We start from the raw sequence: 26108 nt of genomic DNA, 5'->3' as shown, positions 1-26108 counted from the left end.
AAAAAGTGAGGAAAGGAGAGAAGACAGCTAAAAGAAGGGGAATACAGACAGGGCAGAGTGAGACAGGGAGAGTGAGACAGGGAGAGTGAGACAGTGTTATAGCAGACAGCACAAGAGAAGAAGAGGGATGGTGGGGGGGTAGACTGACCACAGAACCTGTGAACATGGCCATGAACTAATCAACCAGTGGTTGTTACTGGAGATGGAGTCTACTGATAGTGGAAAGGATCTTTAAAAAAAACCTTCTCAGCAGGAACGCACCTGCTCAGTCTGTTTGGACCCTTAGAGGGTCTTCAGCATATGGCCTACACAAAGGACAGATGGAGCCACCAGGACAGATACATTTCATTAAATGTCTCCATCTCAAAGCACACATGAAACCTGGACGAGGTCTTTGCCCAGTGCATCAGCACACAACCCAGACACGAGATGAAAGGTAATGGAACACACCTGAGGCTTTATCTTCAGATCAGTAGTGTTTGTCTAAACTCTCTGGGGTACATATATCCCCCCCCCCCCCCCCCCCCCCCCCCCCCCCCCACCAAGCCATTACTGTGTTCTGCAGAGTTACACCTCCAGGTCTCCAGAAAGAGAGAAATCAAACTGCACTGTCTTCTAGATGACTATCTTTCCTCCCCGACTTTGACAATGGACAGTCTCTTTCCTGAAAGAGACATATCTAATGAGCTCTCAAACTGTCCCACATCCTCATCACCACATGCACACACACACACACACACCCTCCCTCACATCAGCCTCTAATCCTTCTATCTGCACTTCAATTATTCATGCATCACACTGCCGGGCTTCCTGGCCCTTTTCCTGTGATTACTGATCTCTGCCCTGCTCTGCTCTTGTGGCAGAAAGACGGGCCGCTCCGGTCCACACACACCGCTCACCCTCAGCCCGACGTCATTCGATGCACCGCTACACCCTACGGGCCCTAAAGTGGCACTAAACTCAACTTTCAGGGAAACACACAGCGAGAACTTGGAGAGGAGAAGGCAGAGCTCCTCAGGAGAGACGCAGATGTCCACGTTTCTTCACGGAGCCACGAGGCCGTTCTGGCGGATTAGGATGAGAAGAGAGACGCAGAACGGATGAACATGCACACGCAGCAGACGGAGGAGAGGTCACGGGAGGTCACGGGAGCTCCGGGAATTTTGGAATTTTAATCCGATCACTTGCTTTCAACTATGAATTGAGGCTCTTCAAAAATGAACTCTTGTTAATTATACTTTACTGTCTGAACTTGTCTGGGCGAAATAAGTAGGGGAAATGTATGCTTATGGGATCTGGGGCACATGTATTTCTGGTAGAATTACTGCATCTATTCACTATAATTATGATTATTATCCGTTAAGCATTTAATTTGATGTACATTAATTGCACTACTTGAATCATGCAGAGATGGAACTGGACTGTGTGGATATTCTGAAAGTTTATTCTGAAAGTATATTCTAAAGATGCTTCTGATTGGTCAGAAGTGCGAGCTAGGAAGAAGAGCAGATGCTGGTGACATCACGTTCCTGTTGCCGTCATATCTGAGCTCATCCTAGTGATTGTTCTCTTGCTACGGTAAATCCTCAGAATTCTGCATTAGCATACATGGACCAACTTTCTTCTTCTTGGAAAAGAGAACTAGTTAGTCATTGGTTTTCCTCGTGCATCAAATAACCGTAGGGCCATGAAGAGATCTACTGCTGTGAGCAAAGCCTTCTCAAGATTCCCCACCGTGTGTGGGACCAATTATGCTCAGTGCTCTCAGAGTTCAGAGTTCCCCAGGTCCAGAACTTCTGAACTGAGACTAGGACAGACAGTGGGTGAAAGAAACTGCACGGTAAGAAGCATCTTCAATAGAAACTATCCTTTGATTCACTCGTTTCATGTAAATCACATACTGAATACATTTTCCTTCCTTGGACTTCGACAGCGATTCTTCGAAAGCAGAATGCCACGTTCCAGGGTGTTTCCATCATCCTGCATGACTGCTGGCCCACGCTTCATGGACAGGGAACCCTTAATGAGTCCAGGAGCTTCTGAATGTCCAGGGAGAGCCTCCTTTGCCTCGTCCGAAGGGAGTTGGAGCAGCACCACCGGGCAGCCGTGTCTCTGCAGTGCCGGGAGGGTGGGGTGGCCGTTCTCGGTACCCAGAATGCCGATAAGGCGCGGGGCTGTCTGAGCAGGTAGGGCGGAATGGCCCAGGGTGCAAGACTAATCACGTCCCTTTTAATCTTCCGACTGCGGCAGGCAGCTCAATTGATGTGTCACGGTAAGATACATTAGAGAGCTCGACAGGAAGTGAGGCGCATTAATAGTCAGTAGTTCTGAATTCATGACAGGAAGTGAGGCGCATTAATAGTCAGTAGTTCTGAATTCATGACAGGAATTGAGGCGCATTAATTGTCAGTAGTTCTGATTTTATGCAGCTCATGGAGCTTTTGGGCTGACCCCTTAAGGACCTGTACACTGCAATAAAAAATAAAAGCCAATTAGAAAACGTGCCATATTACTAATTAATTCAAATATCGGGGCAAGAAAATGAGTATTCAGTGCAGCAAGATTGTTTGCATTATAAGATTATCTCAAATAAGTAAAATGACATGAATAATACGCTTGCATACAAGGACCTTGGTAAATACTAGGTTTCTTTTTACTTCTGTTTCTGTCTACAGACTTGCTGTCTACGTTTTGTCTATAGACTGAATCTTTACTTTCTGTCTACACAGCACAGTTACTGTCCATATTTTGTCTGCAGAGTAACTGTCTATTTTGAAGATGTTTCGTATATAGGAATTCGTTTGGATGGCAGGCCCCGCCCATCCCAGACTGAGGTTGAAGTAAAGGCCAGCACTGCTCAGGTGCTATAGGAAAAAAACATTCAACACAAAAGGCACAAATCCTTCACTAAAAGAAAGCAGCTCATTCCAAATACAGGGCTTTATATTTTAGGGAAGTAATAAGAGCGTTCCGCAGTACCCGAGGGAGAGCAGAGGAGAGGCAGAGAAGAATAAACACTGAGTGAGACGAAGAGAGGGAGGGAGGGAGGAAGAGAGGGAGGGAGGGAGAGATGTTTACGTTTATGTTTACGGCATTTAGCAGACGCTCTTATCCAGAGCGACTTACAAAAGTGCTAAGTGTTTAGTCAGAATATGCATCTCTATCTAGTATAAACAGGTTTAAGTCCAAACTACTCGAGCTCAAGCACTGCCATAAACAGTTGCCAGTGCTGATACCTAGAAAGAAGACAACAAAATATAAGATTAGACACAAAGCACTACCTAGCAAGACTGAAATACCTACAAGACTACATGCTGATGATGAGATGGAGAGCAGTGAGTGGCTGAAAGCTTATTTCTACTGCGTCCATCAGTGTAGTTCAGCCCCAGAGGACCACAGGCTGATGTGTGTGTGTGTGTGTGTGTGTGTGTGTGGGGGAGGGGGGGGGGCCTTTGCACATGTCTGTGAGCGCTTGCGTATGTGTGTGTGTCTGAGTAAAGTTCACATTCATTAATCATGGGCTCACAAATAGAACCTTCACCCCATGCGTCTACAACCCTTTCACCTGACCTGAAACACCAGACATGGCACACTTTCAAGCGTCCTGTAGCAGGACCTCCGGTCCGGCCCCGTGCCGCATGACCGGCTGGCCTCTGCCAGAGTGCTCGGAGGTGGTCACGTGTTTTAGGCAGGAAAGCCTCATTGGCGACGTGGTGGCCTGGGTGATAATGCTGGCTCCTCCCGGTAATCCCCGCAGTGCTGATTGAGCGAGTGACTCAGTCTAAATCGCTGATGTACACTATTTTGGCAACAGACCTCTGAAGCTGCTTCAGAGATCCCGGGCGCAGTAACGGCGAAAGAAATGTGTAACGCGTGAGTGTTTTAAATAAGAAACTGTGAGGACTCCCTGCCACTCACAAAAAGAACTGGGTTCTTATTTTATGGGGGTACATGAAGGTCAAAATTAGCACAATCCGTTTTGCAGGTGTGTGGCTCCATTGTTGAGAGATGCCTCGTTCTCGGTCGCTCCTGCCAGCAGTCCATGCCTGGCTCATTGCACATTCATGCGCTGAGTGGGGGCTTCTCTGAAGAGCAGGTTGGAGGTGAAAATATGTTTATTCGTGGCATTGGATGGTTTCCTTTGAAATGGCCGCCGTCATAAAGCCTGCCAAAAATGGCAGACAAATGAGAAGCTTTAGGGCTCCTTAAGCACGGCTTCATTATCCCAGTCACAGAGCCACGCCCTCACGGCCTGACAACATGCAAATAATTAACACCCCGCCCCTCACAATGATCTATAGACGAGGTGTTTCAGCAGATCCAAACCCCCCCCCCAGAACCTGAACACCAAAACACTGATGCTGCTGAGACGTACCTTGGCCCAAGTTAATTATGAGCTATATTTTTGTAAAGACCCAAGACTAATGGTGTTAAAACTGACCCTGAATTGAATTTCACACAGTGTTCTCTAATTTGATCAGTTTAATTTCCTGGCTTATACGAGACAATATAAAGATGAAAAGATGGTAATCCAGCACTACACTAGAGCTGCCAAATTTGGACAGAGATCAAATTTTCTTAAAAATAACAATTAATCATTTTGAGAGGTAGGACGTAATGTTCTCACCGAGGTTTGATGTTCAGCTCATACGAGTTTTACTGGTTCCTGTGATTATGTGGGCTGGAAGATTTTCTTGACTGCACTACGTTGTTCTTGCCTGTTTAGTTCTCACACAGTTTTGACATCACTCTGACAGACGTACTGGATCATTATCCTGTTGACTGCACATCCAAGTTCTGTCCAACTGTTCTCTGTCCCGAGATGCAGTTCTGTGTCTATACTTTGTCCTGCAGTAGCTGCTAACAGCTCAAGCGTCAAAGCACCCCTCTTCTGCTGGGTATTCTTCTCTACCTGTTCATAGAAGCAGCGGTCACTACATCCACTACATTTTGAGTGCTTGATGAGGACAGACTCCAGTCCCTGGTCACCTCAGAGGTAGATTAGGCAGAAGCAGTGAATAATTTCTTTTTTGGGGGTCTTAGGGAAGCACTAAAGAACCAAAGATGGTTAATCCACCCAGGGGCACCATCCCCTCCATGACCTCCCTGCTGGAAAATCCTTTAGAAACACAAGGGCACTTTGTAATGCCCTGGAACCATGGACACCGTGTTCATAAACACACACGGCCAATCAGGGAAGGAGTCGGCAGGATATTTAAAAGTCACTCTGCCGCGGAGCAGTAGGGGTGACTGGCACACAGTGGCCCTGGAGTGAGGACTAATGACAACAACCCAGTTTTAGCCTCGCGCTAACTGGCCAAGGGAGGTGCTCCTGTTGCTCTCTATTGTGTGAGCGTAATTAGGATTAAGACTGCTCACCCTTGTTCTGTTCCCAAACAGAAGAGGGAGAGACAGTGGGGAACTTGGAAACCATGGACATTCCCAATGAAAACCTTCCATCCATATGAAGCAGGGTTGGAAAATCAGGAACACAGACCTAGCCTCTCAAAAAAAAGTCGTGCCCCCCCCACCTTTCCTGACAGAAACGACGTGGCGGCCCCCCTCCCCCTTCCAGACATCGCGTGACGAGGTAACGAGGATCGTCGAGGGCCATCGCGAGGAGCTTTGCTTTCAAAGCTGCTCTTCTCGCCTCGTCGACCCTTCTGAACTGCGGGAGGATGTTGGCGGGCGAGCCAGTGACGGTTCCTTCGCCCGACCTCCTCGCCGTGAAAGGAGCGGCACTCTGCTGATTACCCCCCACGGTTCCTTCTCCTATCAAATAAAGCTTGGGCGAGACTCATTTTTCTTCGAGTTGCCGTCGTGGGCCTTGTGCCAAAAATGGCCGCTGTGGCAGCACAGTGGGAAGTCGGTCATTAATTATAGCTGGAAATGGTGAGATAATGGGGCTGGCTGGAATAATTAAACAGAAAGCCCCCCGATGGATGTTTCTGCCCACCATATTCATCATTAATATCTGTATTTTATAAAAAATTTGTTTTTGAACACAAAGCTCCTCAACTCTTAGTGAAATTTAGAGTCCCTGTGTGAGAAGACAGATGAAAACGTGGTGAATTGCCACCTACTTCATGGCTCTGCCACGATTTGTTTTACAGGCAAAGAAAAGAAAAAGAAGGATGACAGGGAGGAGAGGAGAGGGGAGGGGAGATTAAAGATAGCTTCAGAGGTTGTTTTTTTGTAAATACACTAATGCGTATTCACACGACGACACTAAAACAGATTTCAGATCTAGTCCTTCACAGTCTGAAGCTTGCTGTGAACGAATCAGGCTAGAACGGCAGAGGGAGAAACTCGTCCACTAGAGAAGTGCCAAAGGTCACCTGCCATCAACCCTCGAACATATGGACAGGCTTTCGTCATTAGCGAACAGGAGGGCTGCGGTGTCAGGACTGCGCTCAATTCCCTCGTCTCCTTCTCCCACTGCACGCTTTGCTCTTCTGAACCAACGAGGCACCTGCCGCAAGTTTTGACAGGTTATTTGTCGGTCACTCGTTGCCTTTCAGTAAGCCACAATATGGCACACCTCCAAGGCAGCGCATGGCCTCACCGAGCAGCGATTTAGCCAACAGACCTGCTAGTTAACTGAATAAATACATGGCTTATATGGCACTTGCATCCAACAGTTGAAACCACTGGCGGTTCATTGATTAGATACTTTGTTGTCATAGTTGACTCCTAGAGAAGGGAGTGCTGTGTAATCTTCAGCAGATGAGTCTGGAGGGTCTGTTTGAGCACCTGTGATGTACAGTGATGGTCTGTGTCCACGCAGGACCGATTACAGCCCCGTACGTGAGCATTCGTGCTGCACTCCCCCCACTTTCTCAAAGCCACTGGACCTGTTCCAGTGAAACACGACCTCCAACTGCAGTTCGGCCCACCCACCGCGTTTGTAACGAACGCTCGAGGAGAATGTCTGGGAGGCCCAAGGCCAAAACGCACAGGGGCGTGGCAGAAATCACATGCGAAATGATCCTTGTCAACAGAGAGGCTCCACCCACTGGTCCCGCCCCCAGAATCTCAGCCCCACCCTTGCAGAGTGATTGCAAGCGAGCTGGGCCGGGTCAGGTGGAGTGATCCCTGTAGCGGGACAGCTGGTCTCGCACTGCGGCCCTGATTGATGGCCTGTAAGCTGCAGGACTGTCTAGCTGTGGCTAGACCGCTTGCCCACTGAAGACATTTCAGCGCTCACCATCGCTCACCGTTCTCATGAAACTAGGAGGTTTGGACACGTTATCCACATGATACAGCAAAAAAAAAAAACAAAAAAGAAAAGAAAAGAAGACATGCTATGGCAGAGACACTATATTCAGCTGACACGAGCTGACTATATTGGTCGGCACTGCCCACAGGTATTTGTCACAATCCTGCAGACTGGTATTTCACGAAAGTGCTCGCCATCTAAACTTGGGCTGCATTCTAATTAGCCAAAGCAAGTGGCACAGGACCCAAACGGACACTTTGAGCCTTCTGTACTCAGATACTACATAGCAATGTTTAAAAGAGACAGATTCAACCCACCAGGTATGATTCTTGACTGTACACAATAGTGCAAAAATAAACACACACACACACACACACATATGCAGACAGTGATGGAGACGGCATCTCAGGTCAAAGCCGAGCTGGTGACACACGAGGCAGCGTGAGAGGTGACGCGCACCACCCCCTTTTCTCCACGTCCTCTCCTGTCATCTCATCCCACTCTCTTCCGTTCTCTCTCCTCTTCTCATTAACAGGTAATAAGCGAACTAAGGATTTATCCTCTCCCGAAGCCGTTCAAATAACGAAGACAGAAATAGTGGAAAATCGACGGCCTGCCTGAGAGGAACACGAAGAAACAAGTTTGGCCGTGGGCGTTCGGAGTTATGTGCGCCTGTCCCTCGGCAACAAATTCGAGTGTGCTCAAGGCAACAAAGCAGAGCAGCTGGCGTCGTTCACCCCCCCAGCCAGCGTGCTAATGGATAGTTCTCCAGGCACCAACGCAGACGCGCCTCCCCTCGTCCTAATTGCTCTATTCGTGGGAGAACAACCGAGGCAGAGCCACTGCAGGCCAACACGCAAATCCAGATATTTTCTGAAATAAAACACGGGGGGGGGGGGGGGGGGGGGGCAGTTACCACACACAATGTCAGACGCCCCTCTTCTTCTTTTTTGGTAGATTTTTTTGTTTTACTTCAAAGCAAGAGTCTCAGAAATTGTCAGAGTGAAAGAAATCATAGCTGCCTCATAAAATTACTCTTTACTGTCGGTAATACATACTCGATAAAAGGCAACGACAGTGGAAGGCAGGCGGACAGAATCAGATGAGCGCAAACCTCATTTGCCGGTTATCACACAGACTATCTGTTTAGTGGGCTGGAGCACTCAGCTCTGTATAAATCCTAATAATACCTTTCGCACAGTTTGACGTTCTCCGTGACAGAAAGCCGGTGGCTGTAGGTGTTTAGATGCCTCGCGGGGTGAGGGTGCAGCGTTCGTGTTTTTAGGTTTAACAAAGCAGCATATACTGAACTTATTTCCTCAGCGCACCCATTTACTCTGGGGTGTCGGATTGAGGTGAAGAGAAATAGTGAAATGGTCTACACAGCTTTATAGACTTGGCATCTCTCTCTTTCATGAACCCCCCGGATTCTGCATCCATTTTGAATGGGCAAATTCATCACTCGGTCCTGTCTCACTGCTTTTCCAGGTTAATTGTGTTTCTTCACACATGCGTTCCTCTCTTATTTGTCTCCCCCTCAAAGTGTGTAACATATATCTGAGCCATGTCAAGACCATGGGGGCACGACTTATTACACGGGCTGCTATAACTCTGTTCTGCAGAACAATGTCTTGCCCTTGCCAATGGCACTTCTTTAGATGGAGAGTGATGAGAGAGAGAGAGAGAGAGAGAGAGAGAGAGAGATAAAGAGAAAGAAAGAGCCAGACAGAGAGAGAGAAAGAGACAGACAGAGCTATAGAGAGAGTGTGTGAGTGAGGAAGGTTAGGGAGTGTAGGCAGACCAGGGGACAGATACCTATGCCATCACTCTTGACCTGATGTGTGTAATGATATAGAAGAATGCAATTTACTCTGAATGCTTGCTCCAGCTCCAGGGACACCGGATGCTTCTCCCTAAAGCGTTGGCCATATTGTCCACCATCTGGTGCCCATCTTCTGCGACTGGTATTAGGAGACCAGAACACGAACAGGCATCTAATATTCACCTCATCTTACAACAATCTGCCCAGTTCCAATACTACTAAATGCATAATAACGCTTCACTCTTCTTACGGAAACAAGCTTTGCTACGATGTACGTCAGAGACAATCGTATAACTTAAAAATGGTCAACTGATGTAAAAAGTAGGGGGATAACAATAATAATGAAAACAGCCACCAATTATACAGATTCTGTTTGTGTCATGCAAAACAATGGAGCATCTCAGACAATGATGAGTCTAGGTCTGCCACAAGGCAAGAGATGTCTCCTTTCAAAAATAATTCAATGTTTCTGTATCAGCACAAAGGATAACTGTTGGGCAAACACTCATAGGGTTGGCACACAACAGTAGGGTTGGCAACTCTCACGCATTGAGCATGAGACACAAGCATTTGACCATCTTCACACGCTCTCACGCCACACTTGCGATATCTAACGCCGAAAAAAAATTTAGTTTATTTACCTCTGATCCACATTTATGATTCAATGAGTTACTAGTTCGCTCTGACGCCAACCACCGGCGATCGATAGATTGCGATATAATACTTAATTTGTGTCCATTTTATGTTTTACTGTATTTTCGCAGTCCGGCCCAGATTTTCTGGGACAAGCTGGGTTTTTTTTTCTGATCCCCGGTGCATACCGTCAGCCCGGATCAGCTGGCCCAGTCCAACTCGTTCATGTGTTTACAGGCTGTCCGCGGCCGCAGTGCGCGGCAATGGCTCCTCCATGGACTGAGTGAAACCACCGGCGGCCCATTAACCCATTGGGCCACCGGGGAAATCCCCGGTAGTAATGTATGCCAGTCCGCCCCCTGCATCCATCCATCTCTGATTAGTTTTTCAGGTTTGTGTTTCCCGCCATCAGTGCTAATCTCACGAGAACTGACACTGGCTACTGAAGGTTGACACTCTCGCGAGGCTAGCAACATAATTCATTTTGGAGAGGCACTTCAATGCTTTAAAAAATTATTATATTATATATCTATTATATCATAATGATTGTAATATGGTCAAGTCAAGTCAAATTTATTTACTTTACCCACACTTTACCCACAGTCACTCTAAAAATAACTTTAAGTACTCAGATTTATTTATTTGTTAGATTTACTTTTACTTCACTTATTCTATTTTATTTTTACTTATTTCTTTCTACTCTAGTCATTTTTTTTTATTGCATTGCTGCTATTGGGGTTAAAAGTGGGACCCTGGGTTCTTAATTTCGTTCCACCTCATGTGATTTACATGTGATGTAAATGACAATAAAGTCTCCTTGAATTCTTGAATCCTTGAATTTATTTATATAGCTTTACAATTGTATGGGTCCAGATCCCTAATGAGCAAGTGGCGAGGAAAAACTCCCTATGATGGTGGGGATTAGGAAGAAACCTCGGGAGGACCAAGACTCAAAAGGGAACCCATCGTCCATTGGGCGGCCCGTTAGCAGAAGTCTGTATTTATAATCCAAATGTAGTTCTATAGTTATAGTTGTAGTTCTAATTCCAGGCCAAGTAGTCACAGTCTCTTCAGTGCAGGGCACAGGTTTGTTTACTAACCTTTCTGTAACGTACTAATCAGGCAGACAAGGATCCAAGTGCAGATAATAGCCATCTTTATTGAAACAATGATCACAGAGCTATCAAACAGGTCAGTTACTCCGTTCAAGGTGTGTTGTGCAGGAGTGTTGTAATCGTGGTCAGGACAGTCCAGGGTCACACCGGTGAGACAGAAGCCAGGAGGTACAGAGGGACTAGGCGGGGGACGAGGTCTAGGAGGAGAGCAGAGATCGGTACACAGGGAGGCAGTAACACGGAGAGAACGCTTGGTACGTGGCATGGCACCAATACTTCACAACCCGGAAGAGTGAGGGGGAAGCTTAAATAGATGCGAAGGGGAGGCGCGATGAGCGGCAGGTGAACTCTTGGACGATGTTCTCCTGGCTCCTGCAGTGCTCATGGTTCTCATTCCAGGCCAAGTAGTCACAGTCCCTTCAGTGCAGATGGTGAACCTCTGGTAGGAGTTGGTATCAGCGCGTCCTCTGCAGCAATGGCACATCCAACCCGGGTATCAGCACATCCACTGGCAACCCAGACCATCTCCTAGGCGCTTGTATGGAATCGTCTTGGGTAGAAGCATGCAAGAAAAGATATAAAATACTAGTTGAGTATGTGAACATCAATCTAAACAACCATTTATTTAAACATACATAGCTCACGTGCCAGCGATTAGCATGAGGCTCCGGCAAGCTAATCATGGTGTGTACATGGTGTATTGTCATTGAATTTCAGTGAATAAAAAATGAATAAGTTCATAAAATGTGTTGATTATTATTATTATTATGAAATGCCATAATATTATTTATAATCTCTCTAGGACACAGGTTCGTTTACTAACCTTTCATTTCAGCGCTTGAACCATTTTTGCCATCTGCTCTTCTTTCTCGTCTCCTTTCCTCGGTCTGCAGAGCTCTGACTCTCTGGGTTGCTTCTGCCGGGGCAGGACGAGAGTTCTGCTGTATTGGCTGAGTTTTTCTCTTGGTCCTTTTGGACGCTGCTCTCCTGGCTCCTGCAGTGCTCAGGGTTCTTCCAACTCTTCCACCAGCGTCCCAGCGTTCTCTTCCAAGAGCCCTCAGGTTTTCCATGTTTTTTCACAAACGCTCTAGCCACCATTTGCTCCACCTTCAGGCGCCATGAATCCCTTCTCAACTCTTTCTGATCTCTCTTCCTTTCACCCCTCATCCTCTTCATTTCTTGCTCTACTAGAAGATTTAGAAGACGTTCTACATGCGCCTTCATCTTCTCCAAGTCTTTCTGACATTCCGTCAGTGTTTTTCTCTCCCTCTCCCACTCTTGCTGCTTCACCTTCTTTTCATCCTCCAGTTCCTTAAGTCTGTTCTTCATTTCTTCTCTCTCTCTTGCCCACTCCATTTCTATCTTCTTGTGTTCACTGACCATCTCTCTGTTTTTTATTTTCTCTGTTTTTATTTGATCTGTGGCTTTCTTCATCATAGATATTATATTCTCAATTCTCATATTGAACATCTCCTCCCGATTTTCACTTTCCATCTCAGTCTGTATAATGCAGTCCATCTTCTTTCTTATACCACTCTCCACTGTCCACTACTGTATTAATTGGTAAAATGTTCAGCTGTGATGCTGCACAATGTTTCCTCTTTCTCAACAAATATCACACTGGTGTCGACTGCCTTGCCGTGCGGCCTTATATACGTTCGGTTATGTTGTGTTATGTCGTTACTATAGAAACAGAATTCTACTAATTCACAACGGCATGTATTGTGACGTCATTTAGATTATTCAGTTCATAACATCAAAGACTTTGGTTCACTTAGATTCTAGTGAACAAAAAACATACCGCGGTCATTAGGGGTGTCGCGAGACTTAACTCAGCGAGATTTGAGTCTCGCGGGATTTGTGATCCAGCAAGCAGCCAGAATGACGTCGGAAAATACAGGTATTACTATTGAAGATGCCCCCGCCACTTTCACATCGTTTTGGGTACCCGGCGGAAATGATAAATGGCAAGAGGGTGACTGATAAGACGCGGACCATATACAAACATTGTAATAAAATAATGCCGCACACCGCGACTAATACGAGCACGATGCAGAGACATTTACAGCAGCACCGCAGCTCAGTACTCAAATCAACATATCTCACTTGAACAGAGGTAGCAGGGACAGAAAGGCGCTTTGGCAAATTGAGACTGTAAAGGATATCGGGAGCAGTGTGGGGATGCTAATATTCTTAAAAATGAACATGGCAGTGTAGTTGCAGCAAATTCAGTGACATACTTGGTCAGGCTCTGTTTGCACCATTTAAACTTTTTGTTTTGCACATAATACAGTGAGTTCCCTCTTAACGACGGGTCCGGTTAACGACGGATCAGAGTTACTTTTCTTTTATTTCGCGCGGTGCGCGGAGGAGCAGTGGCAGCACTGTGGAGTGTAGTGGAGTGTAGTGGAGTGTTGTGTACTGCGCGATCGCTCTTTCTCACGCTGTACGCACGAGAACATTGTTCGTTTTTTTCTATACTGTATTTACGATCAAAGTGTATCTAAATCTAGGGTCACGCTTAACGACGGACTTTTCAGTCTCTAACACCATCGTTAAGCGGGGACTCACTGTAATATTGTTTGCGCTTGAAAAAAAAGGAGAAATATTTAATTTTATTTATTTTATTTTAACTTTTATGAAATTTTATTTTTATTTCAATTTGTTGAGGAAGAAGTTTATTAAAAGTTCATGCTTACATAATGCATGTTAAGAGTTATAATAAAACATTTCAAAATGCATGTGTAACCGAGTTAAATAAAAGTCTGTTGTCCAGTCATATAATTTGTCATTTTAGTGTTCTTAAAATCTCGTCTGGTCTCGTTCTCGTGAACCCAATATCGTGTCTCGTCTGGTCTTGTGAGCTGAGTGTATCGTCACACCCCTACTAATGACTCATATTGGGATTACATGTGCTGTTTTGGTTGATACCCAGTAATGTGTGTAGTTACACACACACACACACACACACACACACTAGGGTGACCATATTTTCATTTGGGAAAACCAGGACACCTTTGAGCCGGGGGAATTGGGGGTTCTGGGCGGCACATATACTGTGGCATGCACTCACTTAACATAGGCCCATGCAATTCTACAATAACATGATATTTAAAGTTGGTTTATTAAAAATGCTTTTCACTAAAAATCAACAACAAAAACTCCAATAACAAATAAAGTCCAATGAAGGTCATTTAAAAACCAGGACATTTTCACCCTAAAAAAAAAAAAAAAAACCTGGGACAGGATGTGAAATACAGACATGTCACACGAAATACGGACGTTTGGTCACCCTAACATACACATACACATTAACATATAGTTTGTGTTGCTAGTGCCATATGGGATCATTGAGTCAGCTATGGGATTACCATATCAGATCAGCTAAGGTACTGAATGAGAGAAGATATCTAGCCAAAGGCTCTATGGGCCTCCCAACCGTCTACACCAATCACAAACACTACAGAGCTGTCAAAGCTGAGAAAGTCATCAGCTGCACAAATGTATGTAGTGCAGCAAGGACGGATGTGTTCAAGACTGCTAATGATACCCTGTACCCATAGCAACTCTTCCACTAAAAAGCTTCCTATAGAAAATGCTTTTATTCCTCCAGGACCAAAACCAACACATACAAACCAACTTGAACACTTTCTTTCCCAATGATCAGGTAAGGAGCTCAGCTCATCAATATCACTCCGGTTTTGTTCTTCCAATGTTTTATGAACTCCTGCCAGAAGCCTACCTAGCCCACTATGTCTGTACGTCGTCCAGCATGTATTAAGCCAAAAGGAACATATGTAATATTGGGAGCAGATACCAGTTTACCTCTGAAACTTAAGATCGACCCACGCAATGTTCCATGAAGATAAAAAGCCCAAGTTTAGAGTGCAATCTGAAAAGATATGATTACAATCCAATGATTACATCAAACGTAACGGCTACAGAAGAAGAAGACACCAGCTACCACACATCTTGACATGTCACCAGAGGCATGCTAGTTCACTCTAGCTAGAGTAGGCTGATCTCGGGATAATGTGGTGTCTAAATGAAAGTGCCTTAACTATCCTAAAACCATCTGAGCACAAAAAAAAGACTAATATCATCACTAGTATGCACAATTTGAATTTTGAAACTCTTAGCAAACCAGCAAAACAAAATATTTAATGTCCTAGTGAAGAATATGGAGAATACATTAAATTTTGTATCATTTTTGTTTGAATTTCATTCAATAAAACAAAGCAAATAGTTGATTTCAGTTATTTGTTGAACATTACATATCCTACCCTTCTGCATGTAACTTTGCAATTCATGTGTATTACATTGTCTGAGGATGCATAAAAAGTCTCTGTTGCCCTGCCAGCATGGTTGTAATTAGACAGATCATGGTCATGGCCCACATAAAAATATTTAAACCTGACTCAGAACACATATTTTGCTTAGTAATGGATCTCAGTCTTGGATCTCAATCTTGCCAGTTTTAGCTCTCACTGGCTATAAAATGGTATGACAGTCTGGCTTGTGGTCAACAGCTTAGGCAGGCGTGGATACTGAGACACAGAGAAAGACTTACACCACCTATAGTTTTCTAGACTTTTGGAGGGTAATGTTTTGGGAGGCTAATTTCTAGAAATGTAGAAATTGTAAACAGAGAAAGACAAAACATTTTTTGACAAGTCAAGGATACACCTTTAAATCCTATAGCAAACTCATCGGTGTTTGTAAGATCAGTGTGTAATTCAGTGTGCTTTTCCAGCCTTCCTCTTTCCTCTCCTCTGTCTCCTTCCTCCAAGCCCTGCGCTCAGTCTTCTCTTCCTTCCTGCTTTCTGTCTGAACCCTTTCCCTCCTCATCACTGCGAGAGAATAAAGGTTTGAGATGAATGTTCTTTAATGTGGCCTAAACACCGGCGTAAAGGTCACACTGGTGATTGGGATCACAGACGCTTTGATGCACCTTCAGCTTGTGCCAGAATATAGTGCCACCAGGTAATATCACCAGTGCGTTGGGTGCAGTGAATCACAGTCAGTAAAGGCTGTATTGGATTTTGAATCCATCGCCAATAACAAAAAACAAAGCAGCGATTGTGTTCATCAACACATAGCTGTTGGAAGCTTTGGAGTTGAAGGGCTTGTTCATTTGGTTCACGACAAAAAAGCACTACAGTCTGTCCTGAGGCAAATGGTGAGACATCAAATATAGCTGGTGGCAAATACAGATTAACCAGCCATTTCAATGTCAGTTATTTCCTCAAATACAAGATGTGCAAAGAGTGTCACATGAAGGCTGATATTAGCATTCCAAAGTTCAAGAGTCTAAGACAACTGCCTCAACCCTGGACGCGTGTCAGGACCCTGCTGTGGTCAGGTAAACTCTTATAACCACAGGCATGTTACTGCTGCCGGACAGGTAACGCCTGGGGACCCTTTCCTTAAAAACCTACAGTCAGGACAAAACTAATGTGAAAGAAACAAAGGTCCTAAATATTTTGATTGGAGTGATACTAATAATTTATACCCAAGTCCAAATAAGTCAATATGATGTTTTTCAGTTTGTACAGAATCTATACAACACGAGTGCAAGTTAAAGCATTAGCTGAGTGCCTTTTATGATGTTTTTTGGTGTACCCTTGATACAAAGACATTGTGTTATAGTTTAAGATACTGGTCTTGTAGTTCTGCTCAGAGTGCCTCTCCCACATGTTCTTTTTAATGAAAGGTTTCCTGGGTATTTTCTACCACAGATATTTTTTGGTGGAATTTGTTTGCAATTATTTGTTTGTTTTATATATAGTTTTTTGTATTTAGCTGATGATGTAATCACGTGGGCCACTGTCTGTGCTCTATTTAAAGACCATTTTACATCAGCAATATTAACCTCCTATGTTCATTAATGTAAACTTTTACCCCAGCCGTGTGCAGTAACGAATAAATAGGCCGACTATTTAATCTTTTTATAGCCACTCGTGCCAAAGCACACCTGTCTACATAGAAACAAAACGAAAATTACAAAAATAAATTTGCGATATCATGAATCTTATGCCTATTATCAAAACAGTAGAGCTCGTCGTTATTGCAGTTGTCACTACGGGAGTAGTTTTTACTCAGTCCCGATACACTCCCCGCGTAGCTTCTGAGGTAATTTAATATTACTATAATGGTCATTAAAGAGTGTTAAAGAGACCATAAAACAAGTCGAAGACAGCAGCGCCCAATACTGGGACCGAGAGACAGTCCGTGGACAACAGAGACCGCTGTCTGCTGCTGTAAACCGTCGTCGAGTTTTCCATCGTTTTCTCCGTTTAATTTACGTAATGAAGTCGTTACTCTGAAGGGACCAACGCGTGTTGGTTTAACTCGGGTTCTCCTCAGAAGGTCACGCAGAGTGAAGATGTGGTACTAGAAGTTCACTCTTGAGGAGGAGACGGGGAGTTCGGTGCTGTTTCTACGGACTCGAACGGGAAAGAAAGACCACAACGTCCAGACCCCAGGAAATACCAGGAATCTCCTCACTGACAGAAGAGGACTCATTTCAAACACTATAATCTCACAGAAAGGAACCTAACGACTCCGTCTATCTCCCAGTATCCAATATTCATATTCTTGCTATACAGTATTCAAACAAAATGGTTTAAAAACCCCCTTGTTGGTTAAGAATGAGACGCATTTGAACTGTGAAGTTACACCCCAGGCAGGTTACGGCGACCTCCCCGCGAGCGCGCGCCGCACGCGCACCCTTTACCTTCCTGTAGGCGATCATGTTGGGCGAGTCTTGGTCCGGATCCGCAGTGCCCACCGCCGCCTGCTCGTGCGCCATGCTCGCGCCCCTCTCCTCTGGCTGCAGAGCGACACTACAACAGAGGAGAGATCAATCACATGGACCGGGTCCCATCGGCCGCCCGACAATGAACTGCTTTGAACACAATGGACTAAGTACAGTCGTTTGATCGCTGTGGATACCAGCAGATTAACATTTCATAAGCTCAGTACAATATGGAGGAGATCGGGGCCACATAATTCAAAGACATTGAACATCTGTTGCTTTTGGGGGGGGGGGGGGGGGGGTAACGCAGAAAAATAATAATAAACTGGTAAGTCTGTCTACGCAGGATGATGCAAGGACATAGCACACTTGAGATAAGACGCAGCAGGCCTGTTCAACATCCTGAGGACTTTTGGAAGCACTTAGTAACCATTCTTTTACCGTATCGTTTCAGACTGGTGCGGCAGATCACCTCACATAACGTTATCCGTTAATTGACACTATGTCTCGTAAAGAATAAATAGGTCGGCGTGTTTGAGGTGAAAATAAAAACAAACATATTTTTTTGCAAAATCAATGCATAGAAATCTATTTTAAAATAAACAAAATCTATCTCCCGTCTTCCGAGAATACCGTTAGTCCCGAGAAGATAACTGGTCTTGAGTTAGATGCAAGTTCCCTGTAAACCCCGTTACAAGTTTGACTAGGTCCCCCCCCCCCCCCCCCCCCCCCCACCTCTCTCTCTCTCTCTCTCTCTCTGGTCTATTGGTCAGTGCTGGTTTGGCACAGAATTAAATTCCATTATGAATATATAGTCTCAGGTGGCACCAGCTCACGTCTCACAGTCTCTCTGTGCACTAGTCATGACGAGCTGTTCTTGAAGAGGAACAGAAAAAAAGGGGGGGGTGAAAGAGAGAGATTCCCTGTCTCTGCTGCCTGACTGTGTCTTGATCCCGGTTCAAACTACACTTCCCATCAGGAGCCGAAGCCCCTGCTGAACGTGTCAATGTGTGTGTTCACCTATCGACGTATTGATCTCTTGCAGGCAGCTGGTGTATTTGCCGTTTCCACGACACTGGCTGCTCCGGCTTTGCAAACACCGAAGGTGGATGACATTAGGACGTAGTCAGAGATCTGACCGTGAGAAGTTCCATTTCACCCACAGAGACGGTGCAGGTGCCCCCACTGCCACAGCACACAGAAGGGCTGCTGCCCCCCCCCCCCCCCCACACACACCCAGGGCACAGAGCCTGAGACCCCCCCCACACACCATCACCACCACCACGATCCACACCCCCTTGTCGTAAGTAAATGAAAAGAGATAAATAAATAAAAGATAAAAAATAGGGGAGAGAGAGGGGGGAGAGGAGCAAAGAGAGAGATAGAGAGGAGTGAGAGAGGGAGAAGGAGGAGTGCAAACCAGTGAGGAAACCGATCAAACAGTCAAATCAAACATGACAACAGTTCACAACCTCAGAAGTCTGTCGCTTCAGGGCTTGGTAAGATTGCTAGATCACTGCTACATTGCCCGCATAACACACACACACACACACACACACACACACACACACACACACACACACACACACACACACACACACATGCAGCAAGTCCCCCCCCCCCCCCCACCCTTCCTTGCCACCTCCCAAAAACTCCGCTCTTTCCCTCAAGCTCGGCACAAGTGCGAGTGTCCATTACCTTAGCAACAAAGTACTGCCACGTCGCCGGCTCCTTAGCAACCAGATAAGAGCGGGTTCATGGTCTAACCGGAGGAGACGAGGGGGGGAGAGAGCGTGAGGAGAAGGGGAGCGCCTCCGCCGAGGAGCCCGTCGCGGGATGAGGGCACGGCAGCCGCAGCCTTCCTCCCCGCCCGCTCGCTCTCTCTCCGGCTCTCCTACGCGCTCCGTGCCTCTCCGGCTGGATCCGGCTGCGGGCGGGTGGTCACAGAGCCCAGCTGAGCGATCGGGTACAGCGCGGAGATCCTGGCTTCTGTGCAACCCGGGCACATGTGAGTGTGAGAGTGTGAGAGTGTAGCAGAGAGAGAGAGAGAGAGAGAGAGAGAGAGAAGGTGAGCGAGGGAGGGAGGAGTAGAAAGGGGGGGGGTGGGGTCGGAGAGACTCGCTGTATTCCTCTGGCAAGCAATTTGCAAACATATTTCTAAGAGAGCAGGAACACAGGAGGGAGAGAGAGAGAGAGAGAAAGAGAGAAGAGCGAAAGAGAGATAAAAGAGGCAGTTCTGGCAACGGACGTCAGACGAACAGATGTTAAATGGGACAGATTTAATGGCGGGCGTTTCGGGCCAACTCTACCGAGGTTTCTTAGAGTAATCACCCTTTCTATTTTGCTCTCTTCAGGTCGTCCGGCAGTGCTAACTCTGCTGGTACATGGTTGAAGTGATTTCAGCAGCATACCAGAGGCAGATCATTTTGCAGAGGGAAACAGCATCATAAAGCAAAATAGCAATGCTACTGGAATAGTTATGAGTACCTCTGTTTCACACTGACTTGCCCAGTTAAGGGTGTGTCGTGTTGTGTTTGTTTCAAAAGCTCAGATGAAGTCGGTACGTAAATAAGAACCAGAGCTACACCGTCGTGAAACAGCTGGACTTCAGCACCATGGACGAAGACCCGGCACACCACTGATGTAGTCTGCAGCCCGCCCCCGGCCCCGCCTTCTCCCTCTTAATTGGCTGTTGGAAACCAGGATGCACCACCATGCACAGACCCCACCCACAGGGAGTCCCACGGGTGATTACATTTCATTTGCCTTTGATTTTAAGAGAAAGATGCAGCTAGGAAGAAAAGATGGAGACTCTTCCCCTCTTGCTCACCCATATCTAACGTGGCTCAGATCCAGAGGCGGCCATTATCCGCAGACGACGTGGAAACGTGGGGCTCACCCAACACGCACGCACATCGAAGGGAAGCAGGACTCCTTGGAGACGTTCCGTGTGCACGCCCCGGTTCAGCTGTGGCCAGAGATCACAGCCGAGTGGTCTTTCCTCCACCTGGACTAATGGAGGTCACTGCCTCGGAGATGGCTGGAGTACATTTGATGCACGCCCTGACCTTCTGTATTCCAAAAGCTTTAAAAAGCAGAATCCACTTAAAGGGTTGGCTGTTGGGGGGTGGGGGGGGGGGCACAGCCGTGAGCACTTATTGAGAACTAATGCGAGAGATAGCGAGACACACGCTTCTTAGAGCAGGATTCATTCCCTGCTTTGTTGAGAAGAGCTTTATCAGTGCTCACCCAACAAGTAGCTACTCCACTGGGGGTGACCAGCCATGAGAGGCCCAGTTATCTATGTTATACCCCCCCAACCCCCAAAAGACTTTCGGCCCCCCCCCACCCACATCTTTTTTCATGAAGCACATCAACTCATCGGTGGTATAATTTCTTTCTCCCCCAGATATGAATGTGACTTTAGACAGATGCAGCTTCATTAAAAATAAAAAGAAAACCATCTCAACAGACAAATAAGCAGCTTACTGGAATCGAATAACCTGAATCACTCCATCCCCATAAAGTCACATATAGAACAGGAAGTGAGAACCTGTCAAAATCAACATGTGCAACTGGATACAGACGTCATGGGAAAATGATTTGTGTGTCAACCTCATTAGTCTCGTTATGGCTGTACACAATAAAATACCTCATTTTGTGTGTTTCTCACTAGCCCTAGCGAAGTTCCTCTGAAATATCTGCCTGCTCTGGCTGTCGACAAGGCTGTTCTTGCCAATCTGCGATCTGAACAGCCGAAGAGGGAGTTTTCTTTTATGTCTTATTGTACCATTGCTTTCAATTTAAGCTCAATTACAAGTAAATATGTTTATACTGTACATGAAATGTCATTTTCCACTGGAGACTCCCATAGTTGATGAGCTGCAAGTTGCTGTGTTTCTTCCAATGGGAGCAAATGGTCAGACACGTCCTCGAGAAACATCCTTTAGGTCCATCAGAAGGTCCGTATGGCCCGTTCTCAGGCCGACCCATGTTAACCTGCTTTTGTCTGACTTGTACTACAGACATTGCACAGGGCTTACTGCATAAGCGCAAGAGACTGTTTTAAAGATCAGAATCAGCAGAAGGCAATCATCTTATGCTGTACACACACAGTCACCGGTCACAATTAGGTACGCCTTGCTAGTACCGGGTTGGACCCCCTATTGCCTTCTGAACTGCCTTAATCCTTCGTGGCACAGATTCAACAAGGTACTGGAAACATTCCTCAGAGAGTCTGGTCCATATTGACATGATAACATCACACAGTTGCTGCAGATTTGTCATCTGCACATCCATAATGTGAATCTCTCGTTCCACCACATCCCAAAGGTCTATTGCAGGGGTAATCAATTAAATCTTTCCGCGGTCCATTTTTGGCAGATAGCTCAGACCTTAGGTCCGGGTCCGCGGTGTCGAACGGAAGTTGTTGAGCGGGGGGGGGGGGGGGGGGGGTGTGACCGTAACACTCGTCTGAAAATAAATTCTCCGGTTTAAAATATAGTTTCCCGTTAAAATTTTTTTGGCATTTGGGTCCGTATCCAGTTAATCAGGAATGTGATTGGGTCTGGACAGGACGGCGTTCGGGTCCGGATCCGGACCGCGGTCCGCCATTTGGTGATACCTGGTCTATTGGATTGAGATCTGGTGTCTGTGGAGGCAGTGTACTCATTGTGTTCAAGAAACCAGTCCGAGATGATTCGCTTGTGCTTGGGGCTTGTGCTTACAGCCCAACACCGTCCACTGCGATTGGCAGATTCGCCATCGGCGCCCTGTGTTCTTCACGGATGAGAGCAGGTTCACACTGAGCATGTGACAATCGTGACAGAGTCTGGAGACATCATGGAGAACGTTGGGCTGCCTGCAACATTCTCCAGCATGACCACTCAGACCTCCATGTGCTCACCAGAGGTACCGTGACCAATAGGTACCAGGATGAGATCATCAGACCCATTGTGAGACCATATGCTGGTGCAGTGGACACTGGGTTCCTTCTGATACCAATGCTAGGCCTCAAGTGGCTAAAGTGTGTCAGCAGTTCCTGCATGATGAAGGCATTGAATGAATGAATGCTCAATTCATGTAGCGCCTTTCAATGTACCCAAGGTCACTCTACAATTTTAACACAGGTACAAGTCTTGCGCGACCAATCACACACCAGGGAGAAGCGGCAGCCAATTGCACACAGCGTACTCTCTACCGGGATCCACAGCCCCCTGGGGGACTGAATGGGGTGCAGGAAGGGGAGAGAGGACAGACCCTAGTGACAGAGCACCATCCATCACTGGGCATACAAACACACACACACACACACATGCGCACACACACTCAGACAACTGCTTTTATTGAACAGATTGAACAGAGAAACACAGACACACACTAATGGAGAATTTGTCAGGGAGTGCCAATTTACATAATCTCCATGTTTTTGGACTGTTGGAGGAAACGCACGTAGACACGGGGAGAACATGGAAACTCCACTCAAATAGGGACTTGAACCCAAGACCCCAGTGCTGAGAGGCAAACATGCTAACCATTAAGCCACCGTGTTGCCAGCACTGATGCTATGGACTGGCCTGCCTGTTCCCCAGACCTGAATACCAAATTGAGCACATCTGGGATATCGAGTCTCGTTCCAGCCACCAACGCCACATTGTCCAGGAGTTGACTGACGCTTTAATCCAGATCTGGGAGGAGATTCCTCAGGAGAACATCCGCCGTCTCATCAGGAGCATGGCCAGGCATTGTAGGGAGGTCATACAGGCACGTGGAGGCCACAGGCACCACTGAGCCTCATTTTAACTTGTCTTGAGGAATTCTGCACTGAAGTCATTTGATTTTCCACTTTGATTTCGAGTATGATTCCAAATCCAGACCTCCATGGGATAATAATTTTGATTTACATTGATCATTTTTGTTCTCAACGCATTGCACCATGTAATAAAGATTTTCAATTGGAATATTTTATTCATTATTCATCTAGGATGTGTTATTTTAGTGTTCCCTTTATTTTGAGCAGTGTATATATACACTATATTGCCAAAAGTATTCGCTCACACATCCAAATGATCAGAATCAGGTGTTCCAATCACTTCCATGGCCACAGCTGTATAAAATTAAGCACCTAGACATGCAGACTGTTTTTACAGACATTTGTGAAAAAATTGGTCGCTCTCAGGAACTCAGTGAATTCCAGCGTGGAACTGTGATAGGATGTCACCTGTGCAACAAATCCAGTTGTGAAATTTCCTCACTCCTAAATATTCCACAGTCAACTGTCAGCTGTATTATAAGAGAATGGAAGTGTTTGGGAATGACAGCAACTCAGCCACGGAGTGGTAGACCACAAACTGACGGAGTGGGGTCAGCTATGCTGAAGTGCATAGTGTTAAGACTTTCTGCAGTACATCACTACAGACATCTAAACTTCATGTGACCTTCAGATTCGCTCAAGAACAGTGTGTGGAATGGAACGGGTTTCCATGGTCGAGTAGCTGCATCCAAGCCATACATCAAGTGCAATGAAAAGCGTCAGATGCAGTGGTGTAAAGCACGCCGCCACTGGACCCTAGAGCAGTGGGGGCACGTTCTCTGGAGTGACTAATCGAGCTTCTCCATCTGGCAATCTGATGGATGAGTCTGGGTTTGGCGGTTGCCAGGAGAACGGTACTTGTCTGACTGTACTGTGCCAGATGTAAAGTTTGGTGGAGGGGGGATTATGGTGTGGGGTTGTTTTTCAGGAGCTGGGCTTGGTCCTTTAGTTCCAGTGAAAGGAACTCTGAATGCTTCAGCATACGAAGACCTTTTGGAAATTTGATGCTCCCAACTTTGTGGTAACAGGTCGGAGCTGGCCCCTTCCTCTTCCAACATGACCAGTGCACAAAGCAAGGTCCATAAAGACAAGGATGGCAGAGTCTGGTGTGGATGAACTTGACTCACAAATGCGCTTCTGGAAGATTGGTCAAAAAATCCCCATGAAGACACTCCTAAACCTTGTGGACAGCCTTCGCAGAAGAGTTGAAGCTGTTCTAGCCACAAAGGGTGGACCAACGTAATATTGAACCCTATGGATTAGGAATGGGATGTCTCGTAAGCTCATATGTGAGTCAAGGAAGGTGAGCAAATACTTTTGGCAGTATAGTGCGTGTGTATAATTATATATATTATATATATATGGATATTTTTCTTCACACATACACGACTCACACTCAGCCCATCCATTAGGGCTTGGGCGTTTAAGGGGCAGTGTAGTATTGGCTGTTGGATTGCATTTTCCTAAACTGAGACTGTCGTTCCTGGGATATATTTGGATCTGTTAAGAGTACCTACAGTTTACTCTAAATAAAGATGTAAAGGAAGCAAATAATTTTAATGTAGTACAAAGTTTGAGTCTCGGGTCTTTCATCAGCTACATCAAGGACGGCACTTCTAGTGACAAACAGTTTTGTTCTAAACAGAAGCAGAGGTGTCACAGGCCATGGCACGGAACAGAGATGATATATTATTTATTTTGATTAATTCAAGAAGTAAGGATTACAAGTCATTATGTTTAGGTCTAATATTTCTGCATCTAACATTTAGATGCCGTTTCAGCAGACCTTCAGCAAACACGAGACTTCTGGTCCACTTTGAGTGAACACCACCTCCCTTCCAAGCCCACCACAAAGGGCAGAACCTGAAACCCTCCGAGGCCCAGGACACATGAATAATTCACACCACTGAGAGGAGACGACCCATACAGCGGCCTCTCGTATCTCCAGTGGACTAATGCACTTCCACACACAGTAAAGTGAATCATCCCCCATTCCACACAGGAAACAGCAGCAACTCAAAGAGAGAGAGAGAGATAAATAGAGAGAGAGAGAGAGGTCTAACGAAGCAGACGCAAGCTGAGTGTGTGCCATCAACAGGCGACACAGGGCCACCCTGCAGGTTGCTGGTGAGAATGAAAATACCTAATAAGTGAGGTATATGAGCTTTGGGGTTTATGTAGATTGGCTTCAGCTTTCGAACAGTCATTTCTTTAACTGACTGTAGGGACAATAAAACCCTCCTAACATTAAGTGAGTCATGAACGCAGACACACTATTCTAAAACTGCTCTGCAGTAAATAAGTTATACTTTACATGTTTATATAGATATGTGTATGTATTAACATCACTCATCTCCATCCATCTAGACAGACAGACAGCACTGTGTACACACACCATGGTTTTAGCTCATGTTAAAACTATTTCTAGCCAGGATCTTTAGCATTTGCTAAAGTACCATCATCAGATCTCAGCACTGTACAGTTAGTCCATCATCAGTGCAGCCCACAGCCTGCCAGGAGGCTCCATATCTTCTAGCCATCATCATCATCATCATCAGCTGTATTGCAGATATGCACTCAAGCCCATTTTAAATGTTAAATGCCACAATTATTTCTGAATTTGTGATATGCAATTTTGTGATCTGTGATATGCAATGCCTCTAAAAACCCCTAAATATATTAAAAAAGGGGGGGGGGGAGGGTGTTTTATGATGTTTCTCATGAAAGGCCGGTAATTTCTTCAGCCGAGT

General features: G+C 45.9%; 1 protein-coding gene and 1 long non-coding RNA gene across 2 annotated transcripts in view; both read right to left on the bottom strand.

Moving 5' to 3' along the window:
- The window catches only part of rgs6 (regulator of G protein signaling 6), a 56150-nt gene extending 36548 nt beyond the window's left edge, over nucleotides 1-19602 (bottom strand). The window contains exons 1-2 of the mRNA XM_077017577.1: nucleotides 19245-19602; nucleotides 17526-17634 (exon numbers count right to left, since the gene is read on the bottom strand). Of these exons, the coding sequence (XP_076873692.1) occupies nucleotides 17526-17600 (75 nt within the window). The 5' untranslated portion in view covers nucleotides 17601-17634; nucleotides 19245-19602. The remainder of the gene's footprint in view (nucleotides 1-17525; nucleotides 17635-19244) is intronic.
- Nucleotides 10808-13322, bottom strand: LOC143522498 (uncharacterized). The gene is made up of 2 exons (XR_013133024.1): nucleotides 11613-13322; nucleotides 10808-11339 (listed from the first exon to the last, which is right to left on the bottom strand). It is a non-coding gene; the product is annotated as an uncharacterized LOC143522498 (long non-coding RNA).
- Nucleotides 19603-26108: the final 6506 nt, after the last annotated feature.

The sequence above is a fragment of the Brachyhypopomus gauderio genome, chromosome 9, assembly GCF_052324685.1.
Source record: "Brachyhypopomus gauderio isolate BG-103 chromosome 9, BGAUD_0.2, whole genome shotgun sequence".
NCBI classification, from domain to species: domain Eukaryota; kingdom Metazoa; phylum Chordata; class Actinopteri; order Gymnotiformes; family Hypopomidae; genus Brachyhypopomus; species Brachyhypopomus gauderio.
The sequence above is the reverse complement of the archived record's forward strand: the minus strand, read 5'-3'. Positions and strand labels throughout refer to the sequence as shown.